This window comes from Pongo pygmaeus, chromosome 6 (assembly GCF_028885625.2).
Source record: "Pongo pygmaeus isolate AG05252 chromosome 6, NHGRI_mPonPyg2-v2.0_pri, whole genome shotgun sequence".
Classification (NCBI taxonomy): domain Eukaryota; kingdom Metazoa; phylum Chordata; class Mammalia; order Primates; family Hominidae; genus Pongo; species Pongo pygmaeus.
Window position 1 is genome coordinate 110,964,097 of NC_072379.2, and position 24,404 is coordinate 110,988,500.

Genomic DNA, 24,404 nt, shown 5'->3' on the forward strand with positions numbered 1-24,404 from the left:
TCTCTGGTCCCTCTTTTTAATTACTGATGACTGATATACCACTCTCCATGCCTTGATGTCAGTTCCTCAAAGGAATGCTGGTCCAGTGTCTCCAGTGCTTATACTAACAGACTGAGTGCTCACACTCTTCAAGAGAAGAGGCTCATCAGCATTCCGTATGTATTAGGGAGCTCTGCCATTTGACCTGCAGTCTGGGTTCTGGTATTATAAATAAGTCACTTCAAAAGAAAGCTAGTACTTTGTGACATGTTTGTATCAACAGGACAGACCTTTTTCTGCAGCTGATTAATGAGAATTTTAATTTTTATTACTTTCAAGTTTCCATTTTCTTGACCACGTACTATGTATTTTCTATCCTGAACTTTAATTAATGGCTGAAAACTTTAATCCTAAATTCTAAACTGTTTTAGAACTGCTTGCTCTTTAAGATTTTCTCTCCTCTGAGATTTCTGAATGTTCTTTTTTTTTTTTTTTTTTTTTTGAGATGGAGTCTCGCTCTGTCACCTAGGCTGGAATGGAATGGCGCGATTTCAGCTCCCTGCAGCCTCCACCTTCCGAATTCAAGTGATTCTCCTGCCTCAGCTTCCTGAGTAGCTAGGGTTACAGGCATGCACTACCACGCCCAGCTAATTTTTATATTTTTAGTATAGATGGGGTTTCACCATGTTGGCCAGACTGGTCTTGAACTCCTGACCTCAGGTGATCCGCCCACCTCCGCCTCCTAAAATGTTGGGATTATAGGCGTGAGCCACCGCCCCCAGCCAATGTTCATGTTTTTATCCCTTTTCTAGAGAGGCTTTTTTATAATCCCAGCATGTAAGCAAAAAGGGAATGCACTTTAGATCTTTACTGGTCCCTAAACATATTCGGGGAGCACAATGACCAAGGGGTGGTACTGTAGGTCTCCTCATCTTCCTTCTTTTCCAGCCACCTTTCTATCAGGTTGTTTCCAGACCTGACCTATCCTGTCTTTTAAAAGAAAAGGCCTTCATTTTCATAAATTTTAAGTATTTTAAATATTTAATTTTTTAATATTTAAATCTTTTAACACCAAATACATGCCTATAACTTTGTTTTGAATGTTCTAAGGAAAGTGCATTGCAGAACTTGCTTGACAAACTGCAGGTTAGGTTCTCTCAGGCCTGTCCTTACATCCAGCTCTTATACCCCAGAACACTAATACTCACTCAGATACCGTCGAGAAGAAAAACTCAGGAATAATTATATTATTTCTCAACATTTTTTACCCCATCCCCAGCAGTAGCCAACATCTACTTTGCAGTGCAGGATTTGGGTCCTTCTCCCAGCAGCTTATAGCCTTTGCTTTGTGTGCTAAAGAATGGTCCCCAGAAGCAAGCTGGGGTTCGTGCCTGTTCACCATCAAAGGGCTTTTGTTCATGTCTCTTTGCCCTGTTCCTAGTCTTTCTCCTGAGAACTTGGAGGAAGCCCATGGTGGGAGTTGGACCCCTTGTGTCTAGGACTCTCAGGGATTTTGCCTTTAAGAATTACTTAAAATACAAACTTTTGTCTTCCTACTTGCCTTTTCCTCCCATGCTCTGTGTTCGTGTCTCTCTTCAGAGAGGCTATCCTCCTTTTAGAATTCAGTTTGTCTAGTTGCCTTGTGACTTCAGCTCTTTGGACTCAAAATAAGTTATGAATTTATTTCTTTTGTTTGTTTGTTTTTGAGACAGTCTCACTCTGTCGCCGGGCTGGAGTGCAGTGGTGTGATCTCGGCTCACTGCAGCCTCCGCCTCCTGGTTTCAAGGGATTCTCCCTCCTCAGCCTACTGACTACCTGGGATTATAGGCGCGCACCAGCACACCTGGCTAATTTTTTTGTATTTTAAATAGATGGGGTTTCACCATGTTGGCCAGGCTGGTCTCCAAGTCCTGACCTCAAGTGATCCACCCGCCTCAACCTCCCAATTGAATTTTTTTGATTAGTCGGCTTTTTCTCATTGATAGGATGTTCTCTTGTATCTATCTCCTAAGCAGAAATTGAGCTCCTCCTCCCCCCTACTTGATTTTAATTAGTATCTTAGTGATTAAGTGCTACTTTTGGCTAAGGTAGATGCTTTTTTTTTTCCTTTTATAGAGTTCTAAAAGATAAATACATACATACATATGTATTTAGTATGCATACATATGTCCAAATACATATATATGTATTTGTCTACTAAATGAGGTATAGCTTCAAGACACTATTGACCCTGTCAATTAGTTGTCAAAAATTCTAAAACCTGTTACTATGGCTTGGTGTTTAATCTTGGTGTTGACTTACCTATCAATTATTTTATCAATAAATTGCTATATTTGGTTATCTTCATATCCATTTTGCCAGAAGTTTGTCTTTGGAGTATATGCGAGCAAATTATGTCACTCACTGCCAGATGTTCTTTGGATAGTTTTCTGATACCCACCCAATAATGGCTAGGCGTCTGCTAACACTTTACTTAAAATTTAATCTGTTAAAAATTGTGACCATGGCTGGGTGCTGTGGCTCACTCCTGTAATCCCAGCACTTTGGGAGGCGAGGCGAGCGGATCACTTGAGGCCAGGAGTTCGAGACCAGCCTGACCAACATAGCGAAACCCGTTCTCTACTTAAAAAGTTAAAAAATTAGCCAGGCGTCATGGCACGTGCCTGTAATCGCAGATACTTGGGAGGCTGAAGCAGAAGAACCACTTGAGCCCAGGAGGTGGAGGTTGCAGTGAGTCGAGATCACACCACTGCACTCTGGCCTGGACAACAGAGCAAGATTGTGTCTTAAAAAAAAAAATTGAAAAAATTATGATCATGATATGTATGAGGTTTGGAAGCCGATAGTTGGTGTTAGGAGGGTGGATGACGATTAGTGGACTCTGATCTAGTGTGTGGCTATTCTCTTCAGTCATTTTTGAGTAACAATTAAATGACTTTTCATGCAAGTTCTAGTCTGTGCTTAGGATGTAGAAGAGGAAAGATGTTTTCCCTCACTCACCTCTAGTTTCATGGATGAGACCTGTAAAACAAAAGACAGATTAACAAAGGAAAAGCATACAAATGTATTTAGTATGTTTTACTTGACTCAAGAGCCTTCATAAGGAAATGAAGACCCAAAGAAATGGACACCTGTGCATTTTTCTGCTAAACTTGATGAAGAAGTGGATAGTTGTGGGGAAGTATGATTAGACAAGGAGGATATGATCTGGTAAAAACTAGAGAGGACTTAGCAAAACCTATTTGTTCAGATTCTTCTGTTTATCCTCGTGTCTTCAGAGATAAGGATGTTCCTTTCTCCTAGGTATAAGAGAGGGTACCTTTTGAATGAAGGCTTTAAGATCTACTTTAGGGGAAAAGGGGAAGGAGGAGGTAAAAGTGAGCTTCCTGCTTCTGCTATTCCAAGGTGCCATATTTTGGGGTGGCATGTTCTGAACCCCATCACTGACTATGCAGTTTTTACAAGAGTCAACCCAAATGTCTCCTCCTGATGATCTCCTGAAGCCTGTGCCTCTGTATCCATGTGAGAGTCTATAAAAGCAACATTCCAGATACTGACTGGAAGAAAGACAGATTCAAGATTATAACCAACCAATACTTAACAAAAACTGTGTTCAGGGACGATTGTTTGAGGAAGACTGGAGACTGATTGTTTAAGACTATATAGAAAAATTTCATAATTTCTCTATGTAGTCTTAAACAATCAGTCAGGAGACAAGAAGTATCTGTACTGCATCATGACAATCCATAACCCACCCCTCTGTACTGTTTTCACTGAGTTTGAGGGTGTGCTTTGGGATGAGGGTTAGCTTTTTTTGAGGCTTGATATTGGAAACAGCCCTATGTTGTTTTTTCTATTAATCCTAAGTATATTGTCCATGATACATATACTTATTATGTACCCACAATGACTCTCACACCAGTTACCTAGACAGGCCAAACTTCACAAGTTAAGGGCACAGCCCTCCACAGACTATCCTCACTTCAAACACCAGCCACAAATTGGGGGTTCCTCAGGATACTTTTGCTTCTCACCATTTGGCTACAAATTCAAGGGTTCCCACTACTCTTTCAGGTTCAGTAGTTTGCTATAATGACTCACAGAACTCAGAAAAGCACTATACTTGTGATTACAGTGCAGTCATAGCAATAGGATACAAATCAGAGCAAGTCAAACAGAGAGACACATAGGATGAGATCTGGGAGATTCCCAAATACAAAGCTGCCATCGTTCCTAAGGATGCATTGTCCTCCTAGCACATCAGTATGTAACCATACCCAGAGTAATCTCAACCAAGAAAGTTTAATGGAGCTTTGGTGTCCAGAGTTTTTCTTGTGGCTTCATTGAGTAGGTGTAATTGATTAAATCATTGGTCACATGGTTGAGCTTGATCTCCAGCCCCCCTCCCTTCCCAGGAGATGAGGCTGATCTTATGTGGCCCAGAGCCCCAACACACTTATCACATGGTTGGTCTTTCTGGCATGGCCAGTTCCCATCCTGAGTCATGTCATTTATATAAACTATCAGGTGTGGTCAAAGGGCCCACCATGAATAACACAGACCCTCCAGTCACTCAGGAAATTCTCAGGGTTAATAAGTTACCTCCTAGGAACAGACAACAAGGGCCATCCGAATTCTCCACACAAACCCTTTATCTGGTGTGTTTCCCTTGTCTGCCAAAGCTGAGAGCCACATTTAGGGCCTACCTTTAGGTTAGGTTTGAGAGAGAGAGAGAGAGAGAGAGTGTGTGTATGTGTGTGTGTATTTTATTTTTTATTTGCAATGTAGGTGCCCACCCTACTTTTTTCTTTCTTCTTTTACTCCCATTTCTATGCTACATTGTTCTGTAGCAGCTTGAAACATTTATTAGAACAAAGTGGAGGTATAAGTGAAATAATCCCAGATACCTCAGAGTTAATCCATGGTTCTTAAAATAAAAAGCAGGAGAAATAGGAAATTCTGCTGCCTTGCTGTGGAGCCTTTGGGCCACTGCTATAATTTTCATGGGGAGATTTGTTGTGTTCTATATTGGAGGAGTACCACTGGACTCCTAGGCTGAGAATGCCTAGCTGGTTCTGCCATGCTGCTGCCTTTAAGCCGGTTTGGGAAGGAACCTGAGGAGTGTGCCTTTTTCTCTCATAGCCACTCATATATCTATTTAGCCAAGAAATTCTATTGTAAATCTATTACTTGTCAGTATCCATAAAATGTTTTTGATAGCCATAGCTAATAACATCCATCTTGGTTTTACTTTCGTGTGTTAATGCAGGTTATTTCCATTGGATTTGTCACTTTAAGCATCAGTTTTTTTACTTTCCTGTGTATAATTCTTACCTAAATAAACATTTTTTAAATTGCTCTTTCATAAATTGACTGGTTTTTATAATTTTCAACCTAATTCACATTTTCATTTTCTACCTATGTGTCAATCCCCTATGACTATGTTGAGTGCCATCTGCTATATCTGCTGTTTTATTAATGTTTTCTCTGCTTTTAGCTTATGAATAAAGATGAAAGACTAGGCATTGACCCCTTTGCTGTCACACTTGACATTTTACACTAATTAGAAAAACATATATAGCTTATTATTATGACTCTGCCTAACACATAAGTTGATCTTATATTCTTACAACTATGGTTTTATCTAAGCGTATTTGTAATGAAAATCTTAACTGATTTTTATCAGCTTCTTTGAGAGGCTCAAACATATAATGTCTGCGCCATGCTCTTCATCTCCCTATTCCTAGTATATAGCCCAGAATAAACTTAAATGAATAAAACCTGATATATAACCCAGCATGAATTTTTTTTTTCAGAAAACATAAATCCACAAAGTAGATGGGCACATCTTCAATTTGCACATCTTTGTGGTGCTTTTTATGGAGTGTCTCCTAATTTTTTTTTATTCATAAGTGACTTCAAACATATGCCACAGCTAATTCTATCTGATGCTAAGCTTTATGAAGGAAAGAAAGAGTAAGGGAAAGAAAAAAAAGAGGGAGAAAAGGAGGAAGGGAAGAAGGAGAGGAGAGAAGAAAATAGAAAAGAAAAAATACTTTTCTTCATTGCACAAGTAGCTTCTACTCAGTTTTTTGCCTGATCAGCAGTTGTCAGTATGTTTACCACAGAAGAAGGATGCACAGAATTTAAAACTATTTTGTTTTCTCACATCCTAGCAAGGTAACTGCAATAGGAATAAAGGTGCTAGGGCATAGTGATAATGTGACTGTCTTCTACGTAGACTCCTATTAACCACTTGAAGTTTTGAAGAAATAGAAGCCATGGGAAACACAGCAACTCCATTCAACAGTTATTGTGCACCCTGTCTATAATGCCAGGGGAGATTACAAAGATGAATAAAACAGTTCTGCCTTCAGTGGGCTTGTTATCTGGTAGAATACATTATGAGTTGATTACATAGAGATAATAACATTAACAAGGTTGTCCTATCAGTTGTTCATATACTTTGGAAGACTATTGGTTTGGAAAAAAAAATTTTTTCTATGCATCACAGCTTGAGTCCTAGGCAGATGAATTATTTTGTAATTTAAGATTTAGATGTAGAATACCTCACAATCAAATGAAATGTGTGAACCTAGGGTGGTCTTGAGTAGAGGTTAGGGAGGAACATTAAAAGACATTCTTGGGGTAATTGAAGAAATCTAAATATTATCTGGACACTACAAGCTATTTTAAATTTACTGTTGATTTTCTTACTTGTGATGATAATGGTTTTGTGGTTATACATAGGGGAATGTCCTTACTCTTAGGAGAGGCATGCTGAAGTATTTAGGAGTAAAGTATCATCATATCTGCACTTATTTTCAAATAGTACAGCCAAAACAAAGTATATAGTATACAAATGTACGTGTGCATGTGAAGAGAGAGAAAGAAACAGGCAAAATGTTCACAGTTACCGAATGTAAATATTGAGTACAGGAATGTTAATTGTACTGTTGATTTAACTTTTCTGTGTTGGTGAAATTTTTCATAATAAAAAATTTTAAAAAAATAGAAGAGTAGCAAAGTTTAGGGATAGCTACCTGTCTTATTTAGCTTCCTGGTTTACTAATTCATTTAGAATGTCATGACATCGCTATGTCAGCAAAGGCAATTTCAACAAATAAAGGAGAGCTTTCTTTTCCTTATTGAATTGATTACAGTACAATAATGAAAACTGTTCCAGACATAATAGTTGCATATTTAAAATACTTTTTTCATATTTTATGTATAAGTGAAAAATGGTCAAAAGTATATATTATATCTTTGTTGTTATTTTAAGAAATTTACAAGGCAAAAGTACTTTGTAGACTAAACTTTATTAGAGTGGAAAGGAGGAAAACCTTGATCTCATTATTTCAATTCTTAATATTTTTTAGAAAATGAAACAAAAGTAATTGTGTTCTATACCAATGTACTTCATTTTCCTTAGCTGTTGGGCTTTATAATTATCACTAATTCATTTCCTTATTATGACTTGCATCTTCTATTTTGCTGAAAATGTCATGTTAGTAACAAACTGTATTTGTGCCCTTAAAAAGTATGTTTTTTAATTTTTTTTTTTTTTTTTTCAGACTGGGCCTCGCTGTCTTGCCCAGGCTGGAGTGCAGTGGTATGATCACAGCTCACTGCAGCCTCAAGCTTCTGGGCTCAAGCGATCGTCCCACCTCAGTCAGCCTCCTGGATAGCTGGACTACAGGCACGCACCACCATGCCTGGCCAATTGTTTTATTTTTAGTAAAGATGGGGGTCTCCCTATTTTGCCCAGGCTGTGTTTATAGTATTAAAAGTAAAAATGATTTTTTAAAAGTAAAAACCTATCCCCAAATCCCTAGTCCTATAGCAAGTAAAATTCTATGTATCTCTGTATATATTTTGTAAAAATTGTCTGTTGTAAGTTTCAAAGAAAACTTTAGGATTTTTAAAAATCATAATCAACAGTAAATTTCTTGGAATAGTTTACGTATGTAGTACACCATTCTCTTTGTTTAAACAAATTATCAACTTACTGTCACTGTGGGAAGCTCTTCATTTTACTTTATAAATGAAATATAAACTACATAATAAGTGCCAACCATATGTCAGTAAGGGATAATCAAGTGTGTTATAAACCCCTTTCCTTTGAGAAAGCCATTTTGATTTTCAGTAGAGCACATAGATTTGTAGTGTGTATGTTGTTGCACCTCGGGTATAAATGTAGTCATCATGTATTTATTGAGAATCTACTATAAGAAATTGTGTGCATATGGCATAGAGGAACTCATTTTCTGTGAGTAGAGATGGTTGGGACACAGTTTTCCTGAAGACCAAGCAATATAGATGCCAACTGAATGCTATAAAACTGTGGTAGAAAAAGGAAGTATCACTTCTAATACAGAAACAGTCTGGGAAAGTCACTTTAATGATTTGTAGAATGTTTCACAGGCAATTTAGAGATCATCTGAAACTGAGTCCTAGAGAAGTGGTATGCCCAAGGCCACATTAAGAGCTACTTCGTCAGAAAAACAGGACAAGAATACAGAACTCTTAAGTGTCAGGCCATTATTCTTTCCACTCACCACAAAGATACAGCATTTGAACTGACCCTTGCGTAAGCAAAGATGGGCAAAAGAGGGAACGATTACTCCAGGCCATTGAGTGGCTTCAGAAATCATAGTAGGTAGTTCAGAACTGCTATTAAGAGTAATACACAACTAAATAATGGCATATGTTCTTGCTATTCCCTATAACATAGGATTGTATGGGGAAGAAATGTGAGAGAAGACTTTTAAAAACCTAGGTTAGAAGCCAGGCGCAGAGGCTCCCACCTATAAAGCCCAGCGCTTTGGGAGGCTGAGGGAGGAGGATCACTTGACCGCAGGAGTTCAAGGCCAGCCTGGGCAAGATGGAGAAACCCTGTCTCTACAAAAAAATACAGAAAATTAACTGGGCATAGTTGTATGCACCTGTAGTCCCAGCTACTTGGGACGCTGAGGTGGGAAAATCGCTTGAGCCCACGAAGTCGAGGCTGCAGTGAGCCGTGATCGTGCCACTGCACTCCAGCCTGGGTGACAGAGTGAGACTCTGTCTCAAAAAACAAAAACAAAACAACCTAGGTTGGAATCAAGTACAGAGTATTGTGAATGCCATGCTAAATATTGCGGATTTTATTCAATAGAAAACAAGGATCCATTAAGGTGTTACTTAAGATTTTATTGATTACCAGTTTTAGTTTTATTTCCAGACAGTGTAATTACATATTTGCAGACTAATTTTTTAAAGGTCCATTTACATCAAATTTTGTCTTCCATCCCTCTAGGTATGCATCAGATAAACATACTTTTAAAATATATGTACGGGGAAAGTCTTTCCTATAAATCCATCCATCTGGTATCTGGTAAGCTCAGTAGATCCAAATTGTAGAGAACTCAATAATAAGAAACAAACCCTACCAGATGAAAATAACTCCCCCGACACTCATCTGAGGAAGATATTGGAAGCTACTTTTTCTTAGGTACCAAACATATTTGAGTTAATTTTATTCTTAGAATTTGATGATCTGTTTTTCCTTAGCTGAGTTTTGGGAGTCCCTAAGTCTCTATAGTTTTGTTCTAGGTTAAAAGGAAGAACGGAAGGTCTAAACAGAGGATAGCTAATGTAGAGGAGGTGTAGATGGGGGAGCCAGTTGGTGGGTGTAGAAGTAGACCCACTAACAGGGATGAAAAGCTTCAGTGAATAAAGGGAGATAAACATAGATGGCCAAAAAAGAGAGAGAATAAAATTAAACCAAAAGAGCACAACAGTTTAGAGTCATTTGCAAAGTGATCCTGAAAGTAAAATACTTTTGCATTGCAGTACAGTATGGTAGTAATTGTTCACAGCAAAGACCCTGTATCATATAGAACAGGTTAAATTATGTCTTGAATTTGGAATTCAGAAAAACATGAGAATTGTCTTAGAAACCATCTTGTGCAAAACTTAACCAACTTCAAATAGCAAATTAAAATGTCTGTGACCTAGAAAGTCTTAGAATTCCTCTTTTTCTAATTAAACTAGAAATAAGGAATAATTATATTTGCATATGTTATCTATGCTGTTATTTTAATGTGTTCTAAGCCCCAAATGCTGAGCGGCTCATTTTATATTGAATTCACCTCAATGAGGCTTCCGTGTGGGTATTTTGTAAGAAAGATTTTAATGCTGCCCTACCTCTCCAGATCACTGTCCCCTGGCTTCTGAAGTTGTTTGTTCACTAAATAAGAAGATTATTGTTCTAAGCTCTGTATCGACATGTGCTACAGTGGGTACCTTCTGAGAAAAAAGTAAAAGTGGTATCATGAAAATAGCACCAAATTTGGCACCAAGTAGCTATGTAGCTTTAAACAAATCCCCTAACATCTCTTACAGGGAGTCAGTAGATAGTTTCATGAGATCCCTTTCAGCTGTCATGTTGTAAAAAGCCAGTTCTACACAATATTGGTCAGAAAGAAAATCTTACTAGAGTAGAGAGGTTAGATGTAGTTAGTAGAAATAGAATACATTAATGGGAACACTGGAAAAATCGTCTTTTAAGAAGTTCCTGTTCATATCCGTCGCCCACTTTTTGATGGGTTTGTTGGTTTTTTTCATACATTTCTTGGCTGTATAAATGTCCTCTTTTGAGAAGTGTCTGTTTATATCCTTTGCCTACTTTTTCATACGATCGTTTGTTTTTTTCTTGTAAATTTGTTTAAGTTCCTTGTAGATTCTGGATATTAGCCCTTTGTCAGATGGATAGATTGCAAAAATTTTCTCCCATTCTGTAGGTTGCCTGTTCATTCTGATGATGGTTTTTTTTGCTTGCAGAAGCTCTCTAGTTTAATTAGATCCCATTTGTCAATTTTGGCTTTTGTTGCCATTGCTTTTGGTGTTTTAGTCATGAAGTCTTTGCCCTTGCCTATGTCCTGAATGGTATTGCCTAGGTTTTCTTCTGGGGTTTTTATGCTTTTAGAGTGTTGGTGGGAGTATAAATTAGTTCAACCATTGTGGAAGACAGTGTGGCAATTCCTCAAGGATCTCGAACCAGAAATACCATTTGACTCAGCAATCCCATTACTGTGTATATACCCAAATGATTATAAATCATTCTACTATAAAGACACATGCACACATATGTTTACTGCAACACTATTCACAACAAAAAAGACTTGGAACCAACCCAAATGCCCATCAATGATAGACTGGATAAAGAAAATGTGGCACATATACACCATGGAATACTATGCAGCCATAAAAAGGGGCAAGTTCATGTCCTTAGCAAGGACATGGATGAAGCTGGAAACCATCATTCTCAGCAAACTAACACAGGAACAGAAGATCAAACACCACATGTTCTCACTCATAAGTAAGAGTTAAACAATGAGAACACATGGACACAGGGAGGGAACATCATACACTGAGGCCTATCAGGGTTTGAGGGGCCAGGGAAGGGATAACATTGGAGAAATACCTAATGTAGATGATGGGTTGATGGGTACAGCAAACCACCATGGCACATGTATACCTATGTAACAAACCTGCACGATCTGCACATGTATCCCAGAACTTAAAGTGTAATAAAAAATTTAAAAAGAGAAAACTGAGGATTAAAGAGGTTAAATATCAATCATATGTGAGAGCCACATTTCAAATCCAGATCTGCTCCATGTTTCAGAGCCTGAGCTCTTAACTGTTGTACTGTGGCCAGAAATGGTTGCATGATAGAAACAGGAATCAAGTGGGATCTTGATTAGCAGATAAGATTTGTGAAAGTGAAAAAGAAAAAGGAAATAAAATGGCCTCAGGAAAAATAACATGTGGAACCACCTTGATTAGAGCAGGATATTATCAGAGCATATTTTAAATTATTTGAGTTGAGGTGCAACAAGTTAATTGTGCATGAAAATATTAAGAAAAATTCTAGCAGCAAAAAGAGGATGAATATGATAGAAAAGGGATTGAAATCAGGGAGAACCTTTAGGAGACTTTATTTATGGTAACCCACAATGACTAAAAACTGAACTCAGAGGGGTGACCTTGGGAATGGTGGAGAAAAGTTATATGGAAGATAGTTCAAGTGAAAAATTGATCATAACTTGATTACAAATCAAACTGAGAATTAGGGAAAGGAGCAAGTCAAAGATCCCACCACAGTTTTGGTTTTGGAAGATGATAGGGATGGGAAGACACTAGAAAAGACAGGGTAGCAAAGGATGGTAAAACCTTGTTGATTTTAATTCCCACATAGCTGTTCAAGTAGAGTGTTCTGTAAGCATTTTATGGGACAAACTTGGAGTTTAATGCAAAAACAGGAATGGAGAAATTTGAAATGTTGGCAACTTTTATATACTCCCTTTATACTTCCAGCCCAGTTTCCTCCCATCCAGACTTTGACATTTTTTATTAGCCAATTGTGCATTAAGTTAATACCATAAATCTGTTTCTACTTTCCAGAGAGAAATTCTGGAACAACAGCAGCAAGAACGAAATGATACCAATTTTCGTGGCGTTTGTATGTTTTGCAATGAAGAATTCCTTGGAAACAGGTTTGCCATTATGCATCTTTAAATGTTACTGTTTTTAATCTGAAAACTCATCAAAACATCCCTAACTGTTGGTTATATACATTAAGTTCTATGTGTTGGCTCAGGGCCCTTTCATATATAAGCAGTACTTTTTAAAAATATGCCCAACATCAAAGATGAACTGTAGTTGCTCTAAGCAGCAGAGGGGTATAAATTCTTAAAATGGCAGAAGCAGATTTATGTTTAATATTATAGGGCTTTTAAAATTGGCTGACTGGCAAGACCATATGCAGCAAACTACTGCAGATGCACCTCTGTATACTAACTCTTTTCTTCTAAATCATTGGTAACTTTTCACTTTTGGTTATTAAAAATAAAGACATAAAAAAGAAGTGGGGGCACTGGTGATTCTATCACCAACCCCAGCTGGTCCAAAACCAGCTGGTGCAGTACAATTCAATTCTGTACTAATCACCTGAGATTAGCATAAGGTTTTACATATTTAAGGGCACAGGCTCAAACAAGACTGCCTCCACATTAGACACCAGCCATAAACTCATGTGGTCCCAAGGCTACCCAAAGTTTTGACCGCTGGTTATAAAGTCAGAGGTTACCACTGATAATTTCATGGGTTTGATAATTTGCTAGAATTACTTACAGAACTCAGGAAAGCACTGTACTTATGATTACAGTTTTACTATAAAGGATACAGATTAGAAACTGCCAAATGAAGAGACAAATTGGGCAGGGTCTGAGAGGGTCCTGAATAAGGAGTTTCTAAATCCTCTTCCCAAGGAATTAGGACCTGTCACCCTCCTAGCACATTAAGGAATTCACCAACCAGCAACCTACCCTGAGTTTTGGTGTCCCAAGTTTTTATTAGGACTTCATTATGTAGGTATGATTGATTAAATTATTGAACTCAATCAGCAGTCCCCTACCCTCTCTGGAGGTCTGACTGGCTCAAAGTCCCAACCCTCTAATCATATGGTTGGTCTTTATGGTGAACATTCCCCATCTGGAAGCTATGTAGGGTTCTACCATGAGTCTCCTCATTCATATAATAAAGATACTCCTATCACTAGAAAAATTACTAGAAACTTTGTGCTAGGGACAAGAGACAAAGACCAGACACATTTATTATTATGCAACAGTAATGTTTACAAATATACATTCACTTAAATACAAATTATGAAGTTGTAACCTGTAGGAACTGAGGACGATTTCACTGATTCAGCATACAGGGGACAATCAGAAAAATATCATTCTCCGCTCACTTGAAAGAAAGCAGTCTTTAGTGAAAACATAGCCCAGCACAGTAACTGACATTGTTATGTGAAAAACCTTGGAAAGGAGAAGGTAGCCACTTATTGGAATTTATAGAAGAGTTTAGTTGAGGCATTAATGTTCAAAACACCAGTGGTAAAGGTTTGATTCTCGGATCAGTTAGCATAGAGAAAAATCGGTGCCAAGGCCACTGATTGTACTTCTAACTTTGTCCTTCTATTTCAAAGGACTTTATGGGCATAACAATAAAGGCTAGTCTTAAAAGTTAACTTAAAAGTACCAGTGAAAACCCATGCCACCATCAGAAAATTTACCAAACATTACTACTGACAATGTTTTAACAAAATATTTCTGATTTTATGTTAAGGTAATTATTGACCTAGTGAGGAGGCATGTGAGTATTGTCAGATATCTCTCTTATTGGCATATGGGAAGCTACAAATAATATTTTTGTTTTCTATAAAGTTCTAGTGATGAATGTGGATATTGATATGATTTGAAATATCCATATGACATTAAATTCTTACAGTATTGGTATTTGAACATATTAAATATTGGTGTTTCTCTAGTTCCTAATATAATCTTCCTGTTCTTCTAGTCTAACTTATCTGCATTCTGTATTGAGTAGGGTCACATAGGAATTACATGAGCTCCTCAGTAGTCTTGACTTATGCCGTTGTTCTGTAGTAAATGTGCATTTTTTTTAAAATAACCAGTGAGAAAGATAGTGTCTAGTTCTTATAAAACGTCCCCTTTCATTCATCAGTTCTTTTCATTTATGAAAAGCTCAGCCTGTAAGATTAAAGACACAACTTGATTCCACCTATGCAATATATTAGCAGTGTTGCAGGCGTACATTTGTGTACGCCTTGGGACATAAATATAGAATATTTGTGTGTGCACTGGGACATAAATATAGAAAGAAGGAGATGGATAACAGACAAGGATAGAGTAATGAGTACTTTCTTGTTACCATACATCTACTTTTTCTCCTCTCCTCCACACCCTTCATTGTTTGTTTTAACCTGTTTGTGTCTTTGAATCGAAAGTGTATCTCTTATAGACAGTATACAGTTGGATCATTTTTTATCCATTCTGCCAGTCTTCTTCACCTTTTCATTGTAGTACTTAATTCGTGTTTAATGTCATTACTAATAAGATCACATTTACTTCTACTATTTTGCTATTTGTTTTCAATATGTTTTAGGTCTTCTCATTATTCTCCTCTATTGTTGCCTTCTTTTGTGTTGAATAGGTATTTTCTAGTGTATGATTTTTAGTTCCCTTGTTTCTTTCTTTTTTTTTTTTTTGAGACAGAGTCTCACTCTGTCGCCCAGGCTGGAGTGCAATGGCAGGATCTCAGCTCGCTGCAAGTTCCGCCTCCCGGGTTCAGGCCATTCTTCTGCCTCAGCCTCCCGAGTAGCTGGGACTACAGGCACCCGCAACCACGCCTGGCTAATTTTTTGTATTTTTAGTAGAGATGGGGTTTCACCGTGTTAGCCAGGACAGTCTTGATCTCCTGACCTCGTGATCCCCCCACCTCGGCCTCCCAAAGTGCTGGGATTACAGGTGTGAGCCACCGCGCCCGGCTCCCTTGTTTCTTATACCATAGATTTTGAACTCTTTTTCTTAGTGTTTGCCCTGGGGATTGCAATTAACATTTCAATTGAAAACAATCTGTTTCAGGTTAATAACAACTTAATTTCAATAATATGCAAAAACTTTGCTCCAGTATAATTTGTTTCCTCCTCACTCCTTTGTGCTATTGTTGTCATACAAATTATACCTTTATATATTATCAGCTCATGAACATGTTTTCTAATTACTGCTTTATACAATTATCTTTCATATCAGATATGAGAAGAAAAGGGTCATAAAAATGCAATTATACTGTATTTTATATTTACTTATGTAATCACCTTTACTAGTGATCTTTATTTCTTTATGTAGATTTGAGTTATTGTCTAGTGTCCCTTTCTTTTAACCTAAAGAACTTTCTTAAGTTTCTTGTTGGAGAGATCTGTTAGTAATGAATTCTTTCAGTTTCTGTTTATCTGGGAATGTCTTGATTTGTCCTTCATTTTTTTTCTTCCATCATTTTTTTGAGGAATAGTTTTACAGGATATAGAATTTTTGATTGGCAGTCTTTTTCCTTCAGCACTTTGAATATGACATTCTACTGCCTTCTAGTTTCCATAATTTCTGGTGAGAAATCACTTACTAAGGACTGCCTGCCTGTATGTAAGGAGTTGACTTTTTTCTTGCATCTTTCAAGAGACTCTCTTTATCTTTGCCTGTTGACAGTTTATGTGTTGGTAAGGATCTCTTATCTCTTGGTAAGAATCAATGAATTTGAAAATTGTTCAATTGAGATTTTCCAGTCTTCAGGACAGAAGAAAAAAAGAACAAAAAAAAATCAACAGCTACAGAGATCATCAATCAGATTCTTCCCCTGCCCCACCAGGATTTGTGTTCCTGTTTATGTGTTTAGTGATTTTCTTGGATTAATTCCAAGTCCTACTTGAAGTTTATTGGGTTTCTTAGATGTTTAAGTTAATGTGTTTCATCAAATTTGAAAAGTTTTCAGACATTATTTCTTTAAATGTTGTTTCTGCCCCCTTTCTCTCTGTCTCTCTGTTTCTCTCTCTCTCTGCTCGCATTTTGGAAATCCTATTATACATATGTTGGTAAACTTGAGCTCTGTAGCTGTGTTTATTTTTTTGTTTTGTTTTTTCTTCTGTTTCTAAGACTGGAAAATCCCATTGGACCAATCTTCAAATTCATTGATTTTTACTTCCAGCTTATGTCTTTTGAGCCCCTGTAATCAATTTTTTATTTCAGTTATTGTACTTTTCAAATCCAAAATTTCGATTGGTTGTCTTTTTAAAAAAAATACTTTCTGGCTACTCTTGGCCCCTCTGCGTATGTAAAATACATAATAATTTATATCTTTTTATTGGTATTCTGTTTGGTAAGATATCATTTTCATAATTTCCTTTGATTCTTTAGACAGGGGTTTCTTTTGTTCTTTTGAGCATATTCATATTAGCTAACTTAAAGTCTTTGCCTAGCGTGTCCAGTATCTGGACTTTCTCAGGGGTGATTTCTGTTTCTGCTTTCTTCCCCCGTGTATGTAAAGTTTCTTATTTCTTTGTGTGTCTTGTAATTTTTTTGTTGAAAACTCAACATTTAAGTAATACAATGTGGCAACTCTGGAAATTGGATTCCTCCTCCACCCCACCAGGGTTTTTGTTACTTTTTGTGTGTTTAGTGACTTTCCTGGACTAATTCTCCAAAGTGTGTATTATTGCTACTGTGTGGCCACTGAAGTCTCTGCACAGTTAGCTTAGTGTTCAGCTAATGATCAGAGATTTCGTTAAATTCCTTAAACCATTATATCTTCTGCCCTTTGCCAAGGGGCATTGTATGTGGGTTGGAGCACACCTTCAACACTTCATCAGTTTACAGTTCTGGTTTAGTCTCCACTTCTTGCTTGTGTAGAGTTTCAGGGTTAACCAGAGGTGAGAGATTAGGATCTTCACAGGTTTTTCTGGGGCATACATAGACCAGTACATATGTATGGCCTTCTAGATCCCCAGGAAAATGTCAACTTTTCAGAGTCCTCTATAGACACCTCATTACCCAGATTTTCCTTTTAAATTTTTTGGCCTATTGTTTGCTGCAATTAGTATTGCCTCAGGCAGCTGTTATGTTACAAAATTGTCACTGATTGTTCCTGGCAAATGCCCTAGGGGTGAGAATTTTTTCAATGGGTGGACTGAATCATGTCAAATAAAGACAAACCCTGTGAACGGTCCTTTTCCCATCACCTGCCATACAGGCTGAATAGTAACAGTTCTTGTAACAGTTCTTTCAGAATGGCCCACTTGTATTCTGCCCCTTCCAGTGGCTGTGAGCCTGCTGTTGTCAAGGCTATTGTGGAGCTAAGGAGAGGAGAATGGAATGGGGCAAATTAAAACATCACAAAGCTCACCATTCTTACCACAGTTGAGCCATGTTTCTTAAATAAATGTTCCTTGGATTGTTGCATCCTTCCTGTTAATTCCAGAGTCCTTAAAAAGTTGATTTTGACTGTTTTCACCAGTGCTACTGTTGCTTTAATAGAGGAGCAGATTTTCAGAGGTCCATGCCCCACTGTTCCAGAAGTGCTTCTCTCAAAGCTATTTCTGTAATTTAATCCTGTTTGCCCAAATCACATTTATAAGTTTAGTGAAAACTGATTACAAACAGTATTAGGCCAGAAAAAAAAATGAGATCAGAGAGCACTATGTAGGGAAATATTTGTTCCTAAAGTATAGGGAAAGAATATTTGAAAAGGAAAAATACATGAAATAATATTTTAAGTTAAACTTCATTTCAGCCCAAAAGGTATTATGTATTTATAGTTATTACATGCTTTTAAGGACCATTATGAATGTGAAAAAATATAATACCAATGCTCCTTGATTTACAGTGGGGTTACATCTCAATAAAGTCATTGTACATTTAAAATATCATAAGTCAAAAAATATTTAATATACCTAACCTACCTTAGGCATGCTTTGAACACTTACATTAGCCTACAGGTAGGCAAAATTGCCTAACAGAAACCATACTTTATAATGAAGGTTTGAATATCTTATGTAATTTATTGTATATTGCACTGAAAGTAAAAAACAAAATAGTTATATGGGTACTCAAAGTACAGTTAGGTCATTAATAATAAAATTAAGTTTATAAAGAAAGGAGTTGAAATAATAATTTAAACTGTTATGCATTTAATTTCCCAGAAATTAAAGCAAGTTGACATTAGGAATTAATTTAAAAATTAAAGAAGTAATTCAGCAATTTGAGGAATCATCTTGGCTGATTAAGAATTAAAGGACTTCAAAATCTGACATGAAGCAGATCACGTAAGGTGCCATCTCCACTCCAAAGCCCCAAAGATTTTCTTGGCCCTTTACCAACCAGCAACTGTGGCTACAAGGGTGAAGCCTTTCCTCCCTTCTCACCTCAGACTAATAGGCTGAATCAAGCTAATTTTGAATTAGCTAGCAAACCACTTAGGTACTTGTATTAGTCAGGGTTCTGCAGAGAAACAGGACCAATAGTATATATAGATATATAAGTGGAGACTTATTATGGGAATTGGCTCACACAATTATGGAGGCCGAGAAGTGCCACAGTATGCCATCTGCAAGTTGGAGATCCAAGAAAGCCAGTGGTAAATTCAGTCTGAGTCTAAAGGCCTGAGAACCATGAACTTGAGTATCTAGGGAAAGAGAAGATGAATTTCTCAGCTCAACTATCTGGGCCCCCATGGCTTGGATGATGCCTCCCCTCATTGGTATGGGCTATCTTCTTTACTCAGTCTGCTGATTCAAATACTAACCTCTTCTAGAAACACCCTCACAGACACACCTAGAAATACGATTTTTACCAGCTATCTGGGCATCCTTTAACCAGGTCAAGCTGACATGTAAAATAAACCACCATAGTATTGGAGAGGACAGCCAGCCTCTTCTTGAGCCTGCTGCCAGTTCCATCTGTACCTGGCCCCCCCTTTCAGAGCCTGGATATCAGGCTTGGAATCCTAGGTAGTCCTGGCTAAGGCTAGGCCACTCCTAGGGGAACCTCCCTTGAAACCAGAAGACATCAAGGACCACCAGATCAGAGCATGGGACCAAGCGAAGACTGTTAACCCCACCAACCCTCTTCCTAACACTGCCTTTGCTTCACTCAGTCTCCTTCCAGCTCTTAGATGTCAGTCATAGAACCCTTGGCAAACCCGGCTCAATTTTGGCCCACTGTGGTAGAACTGTCCTGGATCCAGAAGGCATTAGGGATGGTAGCAATTAAGTATGTGGCTGGGGTAGCCTCCCAACACTCCTATCTGCTTTGAGACAGCTGCTCGTTAGCCCTCATTCCCTCACTTTCAATATCTGTATTCCTCTCTGGCAAGCCCCAAAAAAGTTCAGAGCAAGCCTAGGCTCACACATGGGCTTGTTCTCAGCGGGGCAACATTGCCTGAGACCATGGGGACCTTCCTAGCACACCTATACTTCCTGAGCCAGCTCTTGGTCCATTCCAAGGCTTGGGTGTCAGACCTGAAAGCCCTGGGTAGACCTGACAGGCTTGGCTGCTGTTGGGGGAACACTTTGGAGTCAAGAAGGCCTGGACTATAAGCCTGGAAACAAGTTCTAAGGACTGTCAGTCAGTTCCACCCACATCCCTCCCAGCAAGCTGCTGGCTGTGGCCAAAATCCTTGCTGAACCAATCCTCTTAGATCCCAGGAGCCACTGTGGCCCACCTGAACAGAGTCTTCGAGACTGGCCAAGCCTCCAAACTCATTTACCCCAGGAGCCAACCACTGGCCTCTCATCTCGTAACTCAGACTCTAGATGCCAGATTCTTGAGCCCCAGAGAGGTTGAGAGCTGGATTCGGCTCCCCTGAGTACATTCAGTGTGACTCTTAATGGCAAGACATTTTGATCCTAGATAGCCTGAGGGTCAGGGAAACCTCCCAACCCACCCATACCCCTTGAGTCAGATACCATTTCTGACAGCACCCAGGCACAATCTAGGCTCTGGATCTTCATCCTGGAAGTTCTAGGCAGATGTTAACTATGGCTCGGCCACTCTAGGAGAACTTCCCTGAATCCAGAGGCACTGTACTTTACCCCAACATGGCCTCGGGGATAGGGGGAGCTTTCCGACCCTCTGCCTGACACCCTTCCCCCACCCCAAAACACACACACACACCTACCACACTGCCTACAAGAGGATCCCAGCCCCGCTTTCACCTGAACTCTTCCACAGCCTGAGCCTCAGGTCTGGAACCCCTGGAAAGGTCTAGCTCTGTCTGGGCTGCCCCTGGGAAAACCTTTGTGGGCCCAAAAGGCACTGTGAACTACCCCAACAAGTAGTTTTAGTCAAAGTTATCAGTAAAAGGCAGTGAGACAAATGAGCATACTAACCACAAGGTTAATAAATCTATCTCTTACATAGTAAAAAAAAAAAAAGTCAACATTTTTATAGAAATGTTTGCTTTCTTTCTTTATTTCACTTTCTCAAAGGGAAAAAAAAACACTAAAATCATTTTTTTGGGGGGACCAGGTAAGTGTCTAAATAATCTAGATAAAACCATATGATATGTCACTATGCATAATCTATCAATGGTACTTATACTGATGAGGCTCTCCAAAACAGTCACCTGTTTTTTATGAACTAAAGTTGTGATAAAAGCTCTGTAGAATATATTATACACTTATACTTTTTTGCTATGTAAAAGTTACGTAATTACATTTGTCCTTTTCTGTATAAATTAATCAAGAAGTTGGTCATTGTGTTGCAGGTTATCACAGCCCTTGCATTTAATAGACCTGTTAACTGTGAGTTCCAGGTCATTGTCCAATGATATACCGGCTAAATACCTGTGATCTTAGGTCATAGCAGGTTGTATTTTCTGTTAGGCAGTTGCCTCTTACTCTTCTCCATGATGAATTGGAAAAGTAGAAGCAGCACAGTTAATTTAATAGTTTAAAGCAGTGATCCCCAACCTTTTTGGCACCAGGGACCAGTTTCAGAATGAAACTGTTTCATCTCAGATCATCGGGCATTAGATTCTCATACGGAGTGCACAACCTAGATCCCTCGCATGCACAGTTTACAAAAGGGTTCGCGCTCCTATGAGAATCTAATGCCACCACTGATCTGACAGGAGGCAGAGCGCAGGTGGTAATGCTCACTTGCCTGCCTCTCACCTCTTTCTGTGCAGCCTGCTTCCTAACAGGCCATGGACCGATACCCCTGGTTTAAAGGACAGAACCTGATTCTTCTATAGAGTGTAGCCAAGCAGCAGATAGTGGAACAAACTTTGGTATCCCTTTACAGAACTGATGTGACTGTGTACACTTATATACTTTATAATGTCACTCTTTAATAGCTGAAATCTTTGTGTTAGTGCTTAGCACTTGCTTATACCTCTAATTAGTGTTTTTATTATGTGAATGCTATTCCAACCCAAATGTGTTCTTAGATGATTTGTGAATAATCCTAATTGCTCACATTTCTTCCTAGATCTGTTATTTTGAACCACATGGCCAGAGAACATGCTTTCAACATTGGATTGCCAGACAACATTGTAAACTGCAGTGAATTTTTGTGTACATTACAGAAAAAGCTTGACAAGTAAGTACTGATTTATGAAACACTGCCTAAAGCTATTTTAATCTTGGACTCTGTTGTGAATTTTTTTAAATTAATTTAATAGAGTAATTAAAGAAGTGGGAATTTCCCATGTTGGAGGAGTTCACATTTTGTACAATGGTCCTTATTTTGTCTAGATCATATTGCCCTTTGGTGTTTTTTAAATTTTTCAAATACACTATGTCATATATACCAAACAATATACATATCATACAATGTATGCCATATAGGATATGAAGAATATACTCACTGTCTAGCTTAAGAAATAGAACATTGTTAATTCCTTTGAATCTCCCTGTGTATCTTTCCTCATTAGTATTTCCCCAGAAACCACTATTCTTAATTTTGTAATTCTAATTCCTTTACTTTTCACTGTAACTTGTCTACATATTTAATAAGGTAAATATATTGTCAAATTATGGAATGGTGTTTAATTTTGTGTGAAACGTAGCATGCTGTGTGTATTCTTCTGCCTTTTGGTTTTCATTCACATTTGTATATAATACTCCATTTCCTCAAGGTCATATTCTGGCAACCATATCTAGAGCTTAGCCTGTTGAAATAAGGAAGAGAATTCTTTAGGTCACCAAAATGACTTTCAAAAACGTATCCACTTTTCTTTCTAGGAAAGGGCCCAAAATTTTTTCTCTGAGAACCCAGTTTTCTTTATTTAAATAAAATACTAACAAGTGTGGTGCTTCGACCCACAAAATTGAGAGCAACAACATAAAAAAAAAAATAAGGGCCAGGTGTGGTAGCTCACACCTGTAATCCCAGCACTTTGGGAGGCCGAGGTGGGCGGATCACCTGAGCTCGGGATTTTGAGACCAGCCTGACCAACAAGGAGAAACCCCGTCTCTACTAAAAATACAAAATTAGCCGGGCATGGTGGTGCATTCCTGTACTCCCAGCTATTCGGGAGGCTGAGGCAGGAGAATCACTTGAACCCGGGAGGCACAGGTTGTAGTGAGCAGAGATTGCGCCATTGCACTCCAGCCTGGGCAACAAGAGCAAAACTCTGTCTCAAAAATAAATAAATAAATAAGAGGAAGCAAGTAATACAGATTAATTATAAGAAATTTTTAACTCAAATTCTGATGTCAACACTATGTTAAATCGAGTCCCTTCACCCTTTTGTTAAACGACTATCTATAAAATAAGACCAGATGTGCCTTCTAGCAAGATTAGCAATAATGAATATCTATAACCAGCTTATCACCCATAAATTGTCAATTATAAAAGAATATACTACAAAAGAATATTATTATGCCCTGGAATATATTCTTTGGCATAAGAAATTGATGAAAAGGTGTTTAGTAGAGATAAAAACAAATTCAAAATTGAAACAATAACAGATTGCAATCATTTGAGAGTTTCCCATGTAAAATATGTTATACTTAGACACTATGTGGCTCCAGAAAGTAGAACGCTCTACTTTTTACTGAGTAGCAGTTATAATACATGTTGTATCAACTGTCAGGCTTAGTATGAGAAAGACATTTTGTTAATAATCTGCTCAAAACTGGTAATCACTGCTTCATTAGGTAATGAATGCCCAGTCAGTGGAAATATTCAAGCAGAAGGTATATGAGAATTATATGGTAGTAACAGCTACTATTTATCTTATTCACATACATGAATAAATACTTAGCACAGTTCATAGTGCATAGTAAGTGCTCAATAAATATATATATATGAAATTATCATTTAAAAATCTCTAAAATGTTGGTATTATCTTCAGTTTAGAAATCAGAAAATGGCAACAGAGAAGGCAAGTAACTTAAAGTCCCACAGCTAGCTGGCACTGGAGCAAGGAATTAAACCCTGCAAATCAGCTCACAGGATATCCCAAACCATGTACTAATTATTATATACAATGGGTACAGCCAGTGCAAGTCATGATAATTATTTGAAGAACATACCTACATACTTATTTTAGAATAGGTAATTCAGTTAGTAAAGAACCAAAATAATTTTTGGATATTACCTATCTTTGTCACAGTCTTAACTGAATAGCCAAGTTGGTCAACTTAGCTGACTACAAGATACACCATAGTATGCACTCTGCAAAGCCAAATGAATAAAGTGAGGGGATTCTGACAAGGATGGTATATCCCATTTGAAGATTCTGTGTGACCTAAAATTAATAAATATGAAACTCAATAATAATAAAGGATTATTGCAGCAACTATACAAGAGATTTGTTTATCAGTGTTTGTGTATTTCTTGTAGTTTGCAGTGCTTGTACTGTGAGAAGATCTTCAGGGATAAAAATACACTTAAAGATCACATGAGGAAAAAACAGCATCGTAAGATTAATCCTAAGAACAGAGAATATGACAGATTTTATGTCATCAATTATTTGGTAAGGCTTTCTTTTCATAACTTAAAATTTGATCGCATTACTGC

The 24,404-nt window shown here is 37.9% G+C and overlaps 1 protein-coding gene across 3 annotated transcripts in view; it reads left to right on the forward strand.

The window, feature by feature from the left end:
• The window catches only part of ZNF277 (zinc finger protein 277), a 138,398-nt gene that overhangs the window by 99,217 nt on the left and 14,777 nt on the right, over positions 1–24,404 (forward strand). For all 3 annotated transcript variants that reach the window (XM_054494465.2, XM_054494467.2, XM_054494466.2), the window contains exons 5-7: positions 12,430–12,521; positions 21,867–21,977; positions 24,228–24,360. In XM_054494465.2, the coding sequence (XP_054350440.1) occupies positions 12,430–12,521; positions 21,867–21,977; positions 24,228–24,360 (336 nt within the window). The remainder of the gene's footprint in view (positions 1–12,429; positions 12,522–21,866; positions 21,978–24,227; positions 24,361–24,404) is intronic.